The sequence below is a fragment of the Colius striatus genome, chromosome 2 (assembly GCF_028858725.1).
Source record: "Colius striatus isolate bColStr4 chromosome 2, bColStr4.1.hap1, whole genome shotgun sequence".
NCBI lineage: Eukaryota > Metazoa > Chordata > Aves > Coliiformes > Coliidae > Colius > Colius striatus.
This window is the reverse complement of record NC_084760.1, coordinates 85817181-85830091: the sequence shown is the minus strand read 5'-3', so window position 1 is coordinate 85830091 and position 12911 is coordinate 85817181. Positions and strand designations below refer to the sequence as shown.

The 12911-nt window shown below is 36.7% G+C and overlaps 1 protein-coding gene across 3 annotated transcripts in view; it reads left to right on the top strand.

The window, feature by feature from the left end:
- The window catches only part of EML4 (EMAP like 4), a 155674-nt gene that overhangs the window by 73440 nt on the left and 69323 nt on the right, over window positions 1-12911 (top strand). For all 3 annotated transcript variants that reach the window (XM_061991344.1, XM_061991345.1, XM_061991343.1), the window contains exon 2: window positions 8226-8408. In XM_061991344.1, coding sequence (XP_061847328.1) covers window positions 8226-8408 — 183 coding nt within the window. The remainder of the gene's footprint in view (window positions 1-8225; window positions 8409-12911) is intronic.

The following is a 12911-nucleotide window of genomic DNA, read 5'->3' as shown; positions in this document are numbered from 1 at the left end:
ATGAGGTACCTGTGAGAGCTCAGCACTTTTCCATGCCAATGTTCAGTGTTTCAGGTTAGGCAGAACAGGGAGCTGCTTCTTGAGGCCTTGGGAGCCTGGGAGGGGTACTTTCCAGTCTGTGTCCTGCTTTGGCCACCCTGGAGCCTGAGGCAGTGTCTAGCTTTACCTCAGTCCTGCAAAGTTGGAGCCCATTGAATTTCTCCATGGAGTGGCTGAAATGCCTTCTGCTCTTGGTGTGGACAGGTGAGCGAAGGCAGAGCACTTGATAAAGAGGTTGACCACAGAGATGTTGTCCCTCTTCAGCAAATGAGAAGTTGTTGTTTTAGAAAATTTTGTTTCTAGCTCAGCTTGGGAGTAGTGGAGGAAGAGGAAAAGAACTCCAGGGACTGAAATTTTCAGCCTATGTAGTTTTATGCTTGGCAAAGTTTTTAATTTGTAACTTTTCCATGATAAAATGCAAATTTAAATGTCCTAAAGCTTCTAGCATGATATGAAATATTTTTGACAAATACTAGTACATACATGTTAAAGTGTTGTTTTTAATGCACATGTAACTTAAAGTAGAGCAGTTAATTGCAACTGTCTCTCTGGTTGCTGTGTGAAATTCCAAACATATGTGTTAGAAAAGATGCTCTCTGCCCCTCCTTTTCTCTTACTGTGACATGAAGATAGGGTGGCATCAGATACTAAAAAGAGCTTGTGACTGGGATTGCCGCAGAATGAGTTATGAAGGGGATCCCAAGAAGGTGTATGTAGCCACCATTAATTCTGTCAATGGAGTGTCACTCGTCTGACACCATTTTGGAAGGTAAGGGCATGTCCTGCAGACTGAAATCCAAGCACTGAAATGACTCGAGCTTCAGAACAGTATCAAGAGCAAAGCAATCCTAGGGGAAGAAAAATACTTAAATACCACAAGGCTTTTAAAACAGTGGGTGGTGAAAATCCCATGAATGGTCTTAGTGTTGAGAGGTGGAGCTGATATGAAGTACATAGTTGGGGAGCACATGAGAGCACCAGCATAATTACTTGCCTCTTCAAGTAATTATATGAATACCAATGTCAAATATGAGAAATGTGTCTAAGTATTGGCTTTTGTTCTGTTTTCTCAGTATATGCATCAAAACTAGTATCAGCAAGTCTGATCTTAAAGCTTGTATGCCCAATAAATAGTACAGTTACTGGAAACTCATGTTGGTCAAACACAGCTTGGTTGGAGGTGTACCCTCTGAATCTCATGCTGATATATTTCTAGATTATCTGTATTAATACCATTGTTTACAGCAGCAGATGCATAGGATTATCACATAAATATTTTTGTCATAACAACTGTAGTTTGTGGTTATTAAAAACAGGTTTTTTGTTTTGTTTGTTTGTATCGCCTTTTAATCTTTCTCCTTCACTTGCTTTTTAATGTCAGGTAAAAAAATAAATCTGAAAGCCTATGTGCACAAATCTGTTTAGCATACAAAAATAGAACTACTAATTATTACAGATGAAGTGGTACATTGTCTTATATATCAGACCAATCTTTTAAAAGGAAATTACGTGAAAACACAGATGATGTCCTTTATAAAGTAATGGTGAAGTAGTAGGCTCACAGGCATGAACTCGCTTTAAATAAACTATAAAGCAGTTCAAATAACAAAGATCGGTAGAAACTATTGCACTGCAGAATATTCACATACTCAGGTAAAATTTTCTCATGGATCATCAACAGATGAAACACTATGATTGTATAATATATGTATGTCATGCTTAACTGAAAAGTCCTAAGCAAACTTTATCCAATGTAGTTACATATTTTTGTTCTGATTTAAACAATTAATGCAGTGCTTTAATGACTTCAAATTTATAGTTCATGACCCTTTTTTAAAATAAAAATTGGTTTTGCGATGTATGATTGTCTATGCAGATATACAGAAAGACCTGTATAGATCTAATCCAGATGGGCTAGTTTACATTTATGCAAGTCATGCATAAATTCTTAATGGCATAAGTTATATCCCTTCCAGGGTTTTGACTGAGGTTTTTACACACAGTCCAGATTTTCAGACTCGAGTAAAGGGTTGGAGTTATTTTTGTTCTTGGTTTGTTGGGTTTTTTTAATGTCCAAGTTCTGTATCCATCAGTTAATATGTTGGATTGCACTGCTATATTTTAAAGTGAAGAGTAAACAATCTTTTTACATGGTTTATGATTAAAAATGCAGATGTGCCATTGGGTTGATCACTTCTGAAGTTTAAGGCACTATCCACTAGACATTGCACTGCTGTTTTACAGTTTGATTCTTCACTAACATCTGTCCAAATAAACCTACTGCTAACTGTGAACTTGTGTTTAAAGTGACTTGTGAAAGGCTAGTGGAGAGTGATACATATTCTTTAATAACTAGCATTTAGCAGACCTGAAATAAGATTGGACTACAAAACATTAAACAGTCTTACGAGCTGCACAAGGAAGACACTTTGCTCAATATGATGGTTCTGTTGCAGCATCAGCCCTGAAAAAAATTAAGTGGTATGTGACAATATCCTGAAAAGCTAAAGAAATGCCCGTGGAAGAGAAAAATACAAGGCATAGTTAGTGTTCAAAGTACACATCTTGGAGAGCTTTGAGTTGGGGGACCACTGTCTGCAGTCAGTGACTTATCTGTACCCTTCTCCAGTCATCTGCATTATTATTTTGCAAGAAAGTACAGAGAGAGCCCTTCCCTTTATCTCCAGTAATTAATGTGAGATCAATTAAGCGTAATGTTTTTAATTCTGAATGGAAAAAAATGGACAATTAGGGAAAGAGAATAAAAAAATAGGAAAGGAAGTAAAAAAAAATTCTGCTAGTGTGTTAAAGGCTAAGGTTTTGCATTTGCTGAAAGGACAACTTGGAGACAATTTCCCCCTCCACTTCCATGACACCAGATATAGCTTCTTAGGACACATCAGAAGTTAAAACAATATCCTTTGAGGGGGGAAGAGAGGAAAGGCTTTTAAAATCTTTCATGTTCCTTCCATGACTCTCATCCTTTAAAAAACCAAGGTAGTAATTTGTGTGTGTGCTTACATTTGAAGGAGGTGAAGGAGATACTGTGGGCAAAAGTGTAGACCCTAATTCTACTTTTTTGTTTAGAGTGAATTATGCATTTAGATCTTTTATAAACAGCTTTTATAAGTTTTTTAGAAATCTTAAGGCAAGTGGAATACTGAAAACTACAGAGAATTTTCATTCACATGGTAGGAAAACCAAATTTGTCAGTTAACCTCATCCAGAGTAAAATTATTCACTGTTCTTAAAAATAAAAATTACAAGTTGTGGAAATATGTACCTTCCTGCACGCATGGACAGATCATAGTCCTAGTGAGAAAGGGTTCTTTTGAGCCAATTACCTCCTAAAATTGTGAGCCGGACTTTTATACCAGTCCAAGTAATTTCTGTTGCATTTTAGTACTAAAAGATTCTACCACTCTGAGGAAAACATAGAAAACTGTGTGGGTGCCTTGGCAGGTAGGATTTCAAAAATACCTGTGGTTTGTGTGGCTTTATTGGATGAAATATAGGATTTTCCACCCTGTGGCTTAAATTTCCATGTGCTGGAGTTTGTAGAATTTGTTTTTCTGCAATGTTGCTTATGTCTATAATGAAGCCCTTACGTATGTTTAGTCAGGGTTGAGAGGAATTGACTCAAAGTGATAATTGAGTCAACAATCTGGGATTGTTGAGGGGCCTCCAGAATTGATGGTTCAGTGGTAAGATACTTTTTGAAGTGAAGCCAGTTCAAATTTCTCCTAGGCAGTGAGTGATGAAGGGTGATACTTTTCAAATGCTGTTATCCTCACGTGCCTGGTTGGTGACATGTGAGGAAAAAGGAGTAATACGTAGATTGGGAGATTTAAGTACCGTCACTATATACTAGATATTCCTTTCCAAGTTCTTGGCCAGGGTCTAAGGGGTAGTTCGAGCTGCTGCTTTGTTCAGTCTGCTGAGAGTGTTTGCAGCATAATGTGTCTGTTTAATGCTATTCATTGATTATGAAAGTGAACCCTAATTTTTAGAGGCATCCAGGTGTCTCACGAGTACTGAGTACAAGCATTCCTTATATATCCCTGCTTTTTCCAAAAGCAGGAGAAGAATTGATGTTTTAATGTCTAAAATTGAAAAATAAACCAATGAACTATGATAAACTAACAAGACAACTTATTTTGGTAATTACAGTTCTGTATGGTTAGACCTAGGATGATTTTTCTGTCATTTGAGCAAAAATATACTTAGCTTAAACCACTTAGCAAGATTGAAGGATCTTAGATCCTCATCTGTGTGGATGTCACCACAGTACTACCAGTGAGTGCTGCAGATGGTACTTTTTTGGCAACGGATCTTGTTCCCAGTGGCTCTCTTGAAGATACAGGTCATGGACAGCTTAGGAAATGTTGCTAAAACATAAGGGATGATGCTATTTGGTTATAATAAAAACAACTAGTTAAATAAAAAAGGTATTTTTAAGATGAATCAATAATCAACTGTACTTACAAATTTCTTGCTATATACCCTTCACTGATTTCACTCTTTTAATAAATAAATCTCCATCTGGTTTAGTAAATCATGAATGGTTCATGGAAAGCCTGGATAAATGTTTGAGACAGCATGAGGGAAAGGCCTGATGTTTAAGAGTGGGAGAAGAAGAAGGGAGGAGATGGACTTCTGATTCACAAGTGACTGGCTTTGTACTTTGCATAAGAACTCATTCCCCTCTGAAGGGGTAAGGGTACACCCATGAAAAAAAATCTTTTGTTTAAACTTATTTTGAAGTTGTTTAGATTGTAAGAATATATTTTTAATGGAGGAAGATACCTGCAAGAGATTTTGAAAATTGATTAAAAAAAGTATACTGTTATGTTATGCAGCTTTGTCAAAATGAATTAAATGATTGCAGTTGTGTTTACTTTCAAGGCATCTTCTTTTAAACTAATCCCTTGTTGACTGACTTTTCAAACACTGCCAAGAAGGGCATGTTGGAGTTCAGTTGAATGTTTGTTGTCATAGATGAGGTATTTGGGTTGGGAATCATTCGTTTTAATTCTCTAATAGTTGCCAGGGTAATATATGATTGTCATCACTTGAAACAGATGCTGCTTCTGTATAGTGATAAGGAACAATAAAATGACTTTGCAGTGTGCTACTGTGCTCTTTGATCAACCAGAATATTCTTGATTTTCCTAGTGATCTTCTTGCTATCTGAGTTCTTTCAGTCTCTGTGTCTGGTGCAGCCTCTCTGCAATGCAAAGCAGCTGCTAGTGGTTTGAAACATCTCTTCTACTGTACACACACAGCCTGTTGCTTTGCCTATTTTTGAATCAACTAAACGGCTTAACCTTCTTGCTTTCCTACTCATGCCCCATTTATACAGCTGTGACATCTGGCAAACTGTTGGGATTAAGTTGAATTTGAGGGTCCTTCTTCCTCTCAGTGCCATATCTAGGGATTAAGTCTCCATAGCACAGGTCACAGAGGTGAACATTGGCTAACTCCTCTGTACCATCCCATTTGATATACATATCAACAAGGTAAAAACATTACAGCTCACCCTTACAGGGCAAAAAGATTTACTCTTGTTTTCTCCTTTGAAATTTCTAATTACTGCCATGTGACTTTGGGAGCTGCAAGAGTCATCTAATGTGTCCTTTTTTTGGGGTGTTGGAATTCAGCAGAAGCAGTCTAGTGAATGTTGGTAGTTAGTGGGGAAGAAAGATGCACATGTCAGACAGAGCACTTGCATCTGTGCACATCAGAGTGACCAACAGTGGAGCCTTTCCTGGTTTGGAAATTACTATTATTTGGACTCCACACAAGGAATACAGTAATGTCTGGCCTCTAAAACGATGATTTGACATAGCTATTTACTCCTGTTAGAAATGTTTTATAGTGATCTGTTGGATATTTATACAGCCTGGGAATTTATCCGTAATTTATCTTAATATAATAGTTCATTAATTGAAGATTTTGGCAGACACCTTTTTAAAATTTCATTTGTTTATAAGGAAATGTCAAATTTCTGTTGGACTACTATCCAGTATAAGATGAGTTGTAAAGATTGTTGTATTTTGAAAAGACTATTTTCTGTAGTGTTCATTTTGACTGGTCTGCTGCATATATTTGTAGGCCAATATTATAAAGACAGCAAAAGTAATAATTATATGGTACTTCTATCCATTTACTTCACTAAAGTAAAAGCCTTTCGTAATGAATTGATGCAAATTTACCTTAGTTCCTTTTTATGTGCTGCACAGGTACATGTGCATGTAGGAGCTTCTACCATCTCTTTAAAACAGATGGGATTTTGTTTTAAACATGGAGGTTTTAATAAAAGCATCTTACACAGTCCTTCCCAACTTTGTGTAGCTGTCACTGGTCTGGATTTGTAAAGTACTGTTGAGAGAGCATTAGATCTGCTGCACTATAGAGTTTCTGTCTATAGGAGGTATAACTATGGCTGGTGATATTAAAGGCGTTTTGTTCAGAGTCGTTCTGATGTGTTGTCTCTAGATTTCAGTCTGTTTGCATGCTTTATTAATTCCTTTGCAGTTCCTTTTATTTGTTGACCTGAATGAATACCTTATTAACCATGAAGTTGCACACTTCTGCATTTGTTTTAACCAAAAAGAGAATGAAGTCAGTACGCAAAACTCTTCTTGTAGGAGTTGGTTTACCAATGCATTCTTGATCGTTCCTCTCAGTTTAATAATAACTGTGAATTACTAGTTTAACTGTGTCACTGTTAATTACTAGTTTAGTTTACTAATTCCTTGTTGGAATTTTGTTAGTTTGTGGAAGCATTAGAATGATTCTTTTTGTGATTGCTTCAATTCTCGGTCCTTCGATAGTGAATATCATGTTTTAACAGTGGAAGTTGACGTTAAACTCCTCAATCTCTTTCATATTTAAATAATTGAGGGAGTTTGGCTGAGTGTTTCTTTTGTTTACATATATTTTTAAAGTGCCCTTATGCAAATGTTTCAAACATTAAAGCTTTTTGTAGTGAAAAAACAAGTTTTAAGTTTTTTTTCCCCCCTCCTTGGTATGTCTCCATGAAATTAATGAAGATTGGATTATATATAATAGCAGTAAATAATAGCAGCTATTTACCCTTAAGTGTAAATTTGATGTTTGTATATATTTTGTAGAATATTGACTTATACCGTCTGTTTGTATAATACAAGTAAATTTTGTAAAGCTATGTTGGAAGTTCCTTTGAGTTTTTTGTAAGCCTAAATCAAGGCAGATAAAGAATTCAGAACCTTGTGATTTAGCAACATATACCTTAATAGTTGTGTTTGGGTTTTTTTTTTTTAGTGATTAGCTTGTGATTTATTGGAATAGAAAAATCTGTTACATGTTATTTTGTCTTGGCATAAATAATGCAAAGAATTGTCAAAGGCAAAGAGTATACAGAAGCTGTAATTTCCTTTTTACCACTGAAGAATGGATTTGGCTGGATTATGCCGTCAATGCTAATCTATATCTATGTGGCCAAACAGATTTTTGGAAGTATGTTTATTTTCTGTTCATTCCAGGCCAAATGTTATGATGTCGTATGTCTTTTTGGCACATACAGTGTGGTAATGTGAAAAAAAAGTTAGAAGCAATTGAAGTCAAGAACTCTGATCTAGACCGTTTAAATTGGGATTGCCACTTGATGCAATTAGGTCATGGCTAACAATACTTGCATGTTCAACTGTGGTGGGGGTTTTCTTGTGTGTTTTGTTGGTTTTTTTTCTTTTTTAACTTGCTTTAATATTAAGGTTCATAGTTAAAATTCTTCAACAATTCCAAAAGAATATGTTGTGAAATTTGATCATAGTTTTATACCTTTTTAGTTCATTTACTTAGCTATTGAAATAAGGGTAAATTTCAGTCTTTCTTCTACTGGTAAGCACATTTTAACAGAAAAGCACTATTTCAACAGAAAGCACATTGCTGCTTCTGATTGTAATAAGTATACACTCCTTTAGCCTTCTGTCTTAGCTGATGATTATTAACATTTCTGTCTTGAAGAATTAATATGATACCTTTAATGTAATATCTGTTCCTTACTTGCCTGAACATGTGTGAATGTCTTCAGCATTTCAAAATGATGGGACAGACACGCTCATACGGTGCATTCTTTCTGTGGCTTTTAGTTTAGAACAAGAGAGTAAAATGCCTCTTTCTACTCTTGCTTTCCTGCTGTACAGATGACAGCATCTCAGCTGCAAGCACGTCTGATGTCCAGGACCGTCTTTCAGCCCTGGAACTGAGAGTACAGCAACAAGAAGATGAAATCACTGTGCTAAAAGCAGCATTGGCTGATGTGCTAAGGCGCCTTGCTATCTCTGAAGACCATGTAGCTTCTGTAAGAAAATCAGCACCAAATAAAGGTAAGCCCATGTTTGGTAAATTGTTTCCAGAATCAGAATGTTATCACTCAGAATGTTCTTCATTGATCACTTTTTTTTTTTTTTCCCTTTTCTGTCTCATTTGGAAAGGCAGATATATTTTAAATGGGAGGAGATAGGTTTTTTTAAGAGTGGCTTTATAGTCTATGGCTAATAGATATCTGAAACATTCTTGATGATTTCACTGTTGGCTAACATTTTTATGTACTTGACACCCCTGAAAATTTACCTTACTTTTTGTTAAAAGGTTCGTGGTTTAATTTAAATGGTGAAAGGATATACAGCTGCAGTCTTTAACCTGCCGTTGGAGATTCTGGACTTTATGGGCAGTTCTGATTCTTAGCTTTGACTTCACCTAGCAGTTATTCATGTGAAGGAACACTTTAGAGGCTATATTTCCCCTTGCTCCTAAATTAAAACCAAAGCAAAACAAAAAACCTCCAAACACGTTACCACCAAATAAGGAAGATTTCTAAATATAGTTAATTTTTGTTCATCTACAGAGATAACTCATCACAAGTAGTTTTCTTGTAAGGAGCAGCCCTGTAGCCACTCAGCAGTATCTTTTTTGGTTAGTGGCTAGTAACTTCTATATTGCAACCTTGAAATTTATAGAATTGTTTAAAAGTAAAGGAACTAGATATTGTTTATAGTAATTTTTTACAAACTTGGGATTCCCCCCCCCACCTCCAGACTTCTCCTTTTCTATTCTGGAGAACTATTTGAATTGATTTCTTTAAATTTACTATAACTTAAAATGTGTATTTGGAGAGAAAAGTGACCGCATGGGGCTGTGGTATATATGAGGCTTCTGATTAAATAAAAGCTTATGTCATATTTCAGATAACTTCCAGTTCTAATTAACTTTAAATACATGTATCCCTGTCAAACCATGCAGTTCAGAGTTCTCTGGCCTCAATCACTGTATTTCAGCATTGATGTACATCTGTCACAACAACACAAGTTTAATACTGAACTGAGACATCATAGACTGGCTGAATTATATAGGCTGAAAATGCAGAAGCTAAAAATCCTGAAAGTTTGAGTTATTTTAGATGTGGCACAAAGATCAAATTCCTTAATTAAGTGTTTTTGCAATCTGTCTGATGCTTGATTGGCTTGAGGTCTGAATCCTGCCATTCTCTCTTGCTTGCTAAATCATAGTCTGTTGTCATCCCTGCTTACAAATGCAGCTTGTATCTACCTGATATGTATCTCTGATCTCATCAAGATTAACATTTTTTCTCTAACTCTGTGTAAATAGATCTCTGGCAAGTATTTTGGCTAAATGACTCTTTTCTGTCTGTTCTCCATTATGACAAAGAAAATGTCCAAGTGGAAAACTGTGGGCAACATGTGCACCATATAACCTTACTCTTCCATTTAAGTGCAGAAGATCTGGCACATGGACAAGCATAGCTGAAGACCTTGGAGCTGTCTTAATACCCAGCAAACTCCATGCACAGACAGGGCAAAAGGTCCTCTGCAAAAAATCTTGAAGCCATCTCCTTACTGAGACTCTAGAGGTCTTGGGACCATCCTGAGTTCTCAAGATGAATTCCTTCAGTAAAAAATTATTTATTTCTTAGGTATGGAGTATGAAATGTCTAAATATCTTCAGCTTTGACCTATTACAACTCTACAAATTAACAACAACAGCATATGACGGTGAAGAAAGATAAGGGGGTAGGGATAGAATTCATAGAATCATAGAATGGTAGGAGTTGGAAGGGACCTTTAGAGATCATCTAGTCCAATCCCTCTGCAGAAGCAGGTTCACCTGGATCAGGTTGCATAGGAACATGTCCAGGCAGGTCTTGAAGACCTCCAAGGAAGGAGACTCCACAACCCCTCTGGGCAGCCTGTTCCACTGCTCTGTCACCCTCACAGTAAAGTAGTTTTTTTGTACTTCTTAAGTTCTGCCTTTTCTGTATTTTAAGTGTATTCAGTAGATGAAGAACTCTTGAAATCTTTTAACAAAGAGAAATATATTATTTTCATGAATGAGTAGGATTGGCAGAAAATCTGAAATATATAAAAATAATAAAGAAGAAAGTGTTAATTTTTCTTTGAAGTGTTTTATGGGTATATAGTAAGCTCTTACTAATCAAGTTATGGTTGCTGCAAAGGTAATTGTATTTCTCCAAAACTCTTTTTGGTGTTCGTAATCATGTCAAGAATTTTGTTGTCTTCATTCTAAGAACTACAGTTTCATGACAAATATTGTAAGTAGGTTAAAAAAAATGCTGAGGCTTGGATTCATGGAATACTTTGTTTCTACAGTGACCTTTAAATATGCACTGATGTAAATAATGAGTAAAGAGAATGGACATGTATATATTTCTGAAAGGATAAAGCAATCTGGTGCTTGTGACTACCAGCAAGATATATTGGCTTAAAGTTGATGTCTGCAAAGCCTATCAAAATTTTCCAGGGTGTCAAAATGTGTGCAACAAGTGAGTTCATCCCTCAGACTCTGGATGTGGAGACAAGTTAGTGGTACACAATGGCACCAGTAAAGTACTTCAGACTAATATGTCACCGGGGTATGAACTCTCCTGAAAAAATGACTATTTACCAGAAAGTACATCTGATTCCTGCCAATGGAGAAACAAAGACTTATGTACTTTTTCTGGACTTGGGAAGTTAAAACTTTGGAGGAACATTTCTTATTGCTTGGACAAGAATTGAGATTACAAAGTGAAATGGAAGCAGTGGATGGCAGTTTGCAGAGAGGATCTCCCATGATAATGCAGGCTGGCAGACCAAGAGGCATGTATTTTACTTTAAGCAGTGGCCTTGGGGACCTGCAAAAGCAACTATGTACTGGAAATGCAGATTTATTTTTTTGCTTTGTGCAGTGGATTTTTATAATAGGAACCCTGAGAGTTTGTGTTCTTTTCCTTCTCCCTTGTCTCATGTCAAATAGTATATCTCTTCAATAGTATTATATCCAAGTGCATCTCATTGCACTAATGTAAGCAGAGCACATCAGATGTGATTTTTTCTTTATCTCTGCAGTGGTTTCATTTCAATAATGTTAAGTCATTTTGTTCAATATTGACAAAAATATACGTCAGGTGTTCAGCAAGCTTCATTTATGAAATAGACTTACATTTGTGTTTTTACTTTTAACGCATTTTCATATGTGGAATTTTTCTAATAACCGAGTATATGTTTATGTTGCCTAATCAGTAAATGTTAAAGGAACAGAAAATAGAAGTGTAGATAGGAAAATGCTTATGGTAGAGGTAAAATATAGACTCTTATCCATTATATTAAAACTAACCTGGCAAGCTTTTATGTGTGTCATTTTACTCATGGGACTAGTCCAATTGAAGTCTGCAAGACTGTATGCTTTCATAACAAATAATGATACACTTGAGGTCTTAATGGGTTTTCCAGGTATTGGTTTTAGTGCCATCTGTTCTTTCTGCATTCTTTTTTTTTATGTATTTCTCCCTCCTTTTTTTTTCCTATCTTCTCTTCTTCAATATTTTCTATTTCTTCTGTTATACTTATTATTCTTGATGTTCTTCATATGTCTTCCTTTATTCAAAGAATTGGATCTAAAAGGCATTGATGAACTAAGGGTCACTAACCAACTAAACTAAGAAGGGCAGAAGAAGAAAGTGTTAGTTTAGATAATTTTTTAACTTCTCTGTTAATCTTATTTATTGGAAAAGAAGCTCAACATTGTAGAGGAGTGGGATTTTGTTTATAAAATCGTAGAATCTTAGAATGGTAGGGCTGGAAGGGACTTTTAGAGATCATCTAGTTCAACCCCCCTGCAGAAGCAAGTCAACCTGAATCAGGTTGCATAGGAACGTGTCTAGGCGGGTCTTGAAGACCTCCAAGGAAGGAAACTCCACGACCTCCCTGGGCAGCCTGTGCCAGGGCTCCCTCACCCTCACAGTAAAATAGTTTTTTCTTATGTTTAAATGGAACTTTTTGTGTTCCAACTTCATCCCATTACCCTTGTCCTGTTGCTAGATAACATCAAAAAAAGGATGTCCCAAGCTCCTGACACCCTCCATTTAGATATTTGTAAGTATTCATAAGATCTCCCCTCAGTCTCCTCTTTTGTAGACTAAACAGCCCCAGTTCCCGCAGCCTTTCCTCGTATGAAAGATGTTCAAGTCCCCTGATTGTCTTGGTGGCCTGTACTGGACTCTCTCCAGAATCTCTGTGTCCCTCTTAAGCTGAGGAGCCCAGAACTGGACACAGGACTCCAGATGAGGCCTCACCAAGTCAGAGTAGAGGAGGAGAAGAACCTCCCTTGACCTGCTGGCCACCCTCTTCTTGATGCATCCCAGGACGCCATTGGCCTTCCTGGCCACAAGGGCATATTGCTGGCTCATGTTCAGTTTATTATCAATCAGGACTTCCAGGTCTCTCTCTGCAGAGTTGCTCTCCAGCAGGTCAATCCCCAGCCTGTACTGGTGCATGGGGTTGTTCCTTCCCAGATGCAGGACTCTGCACTTG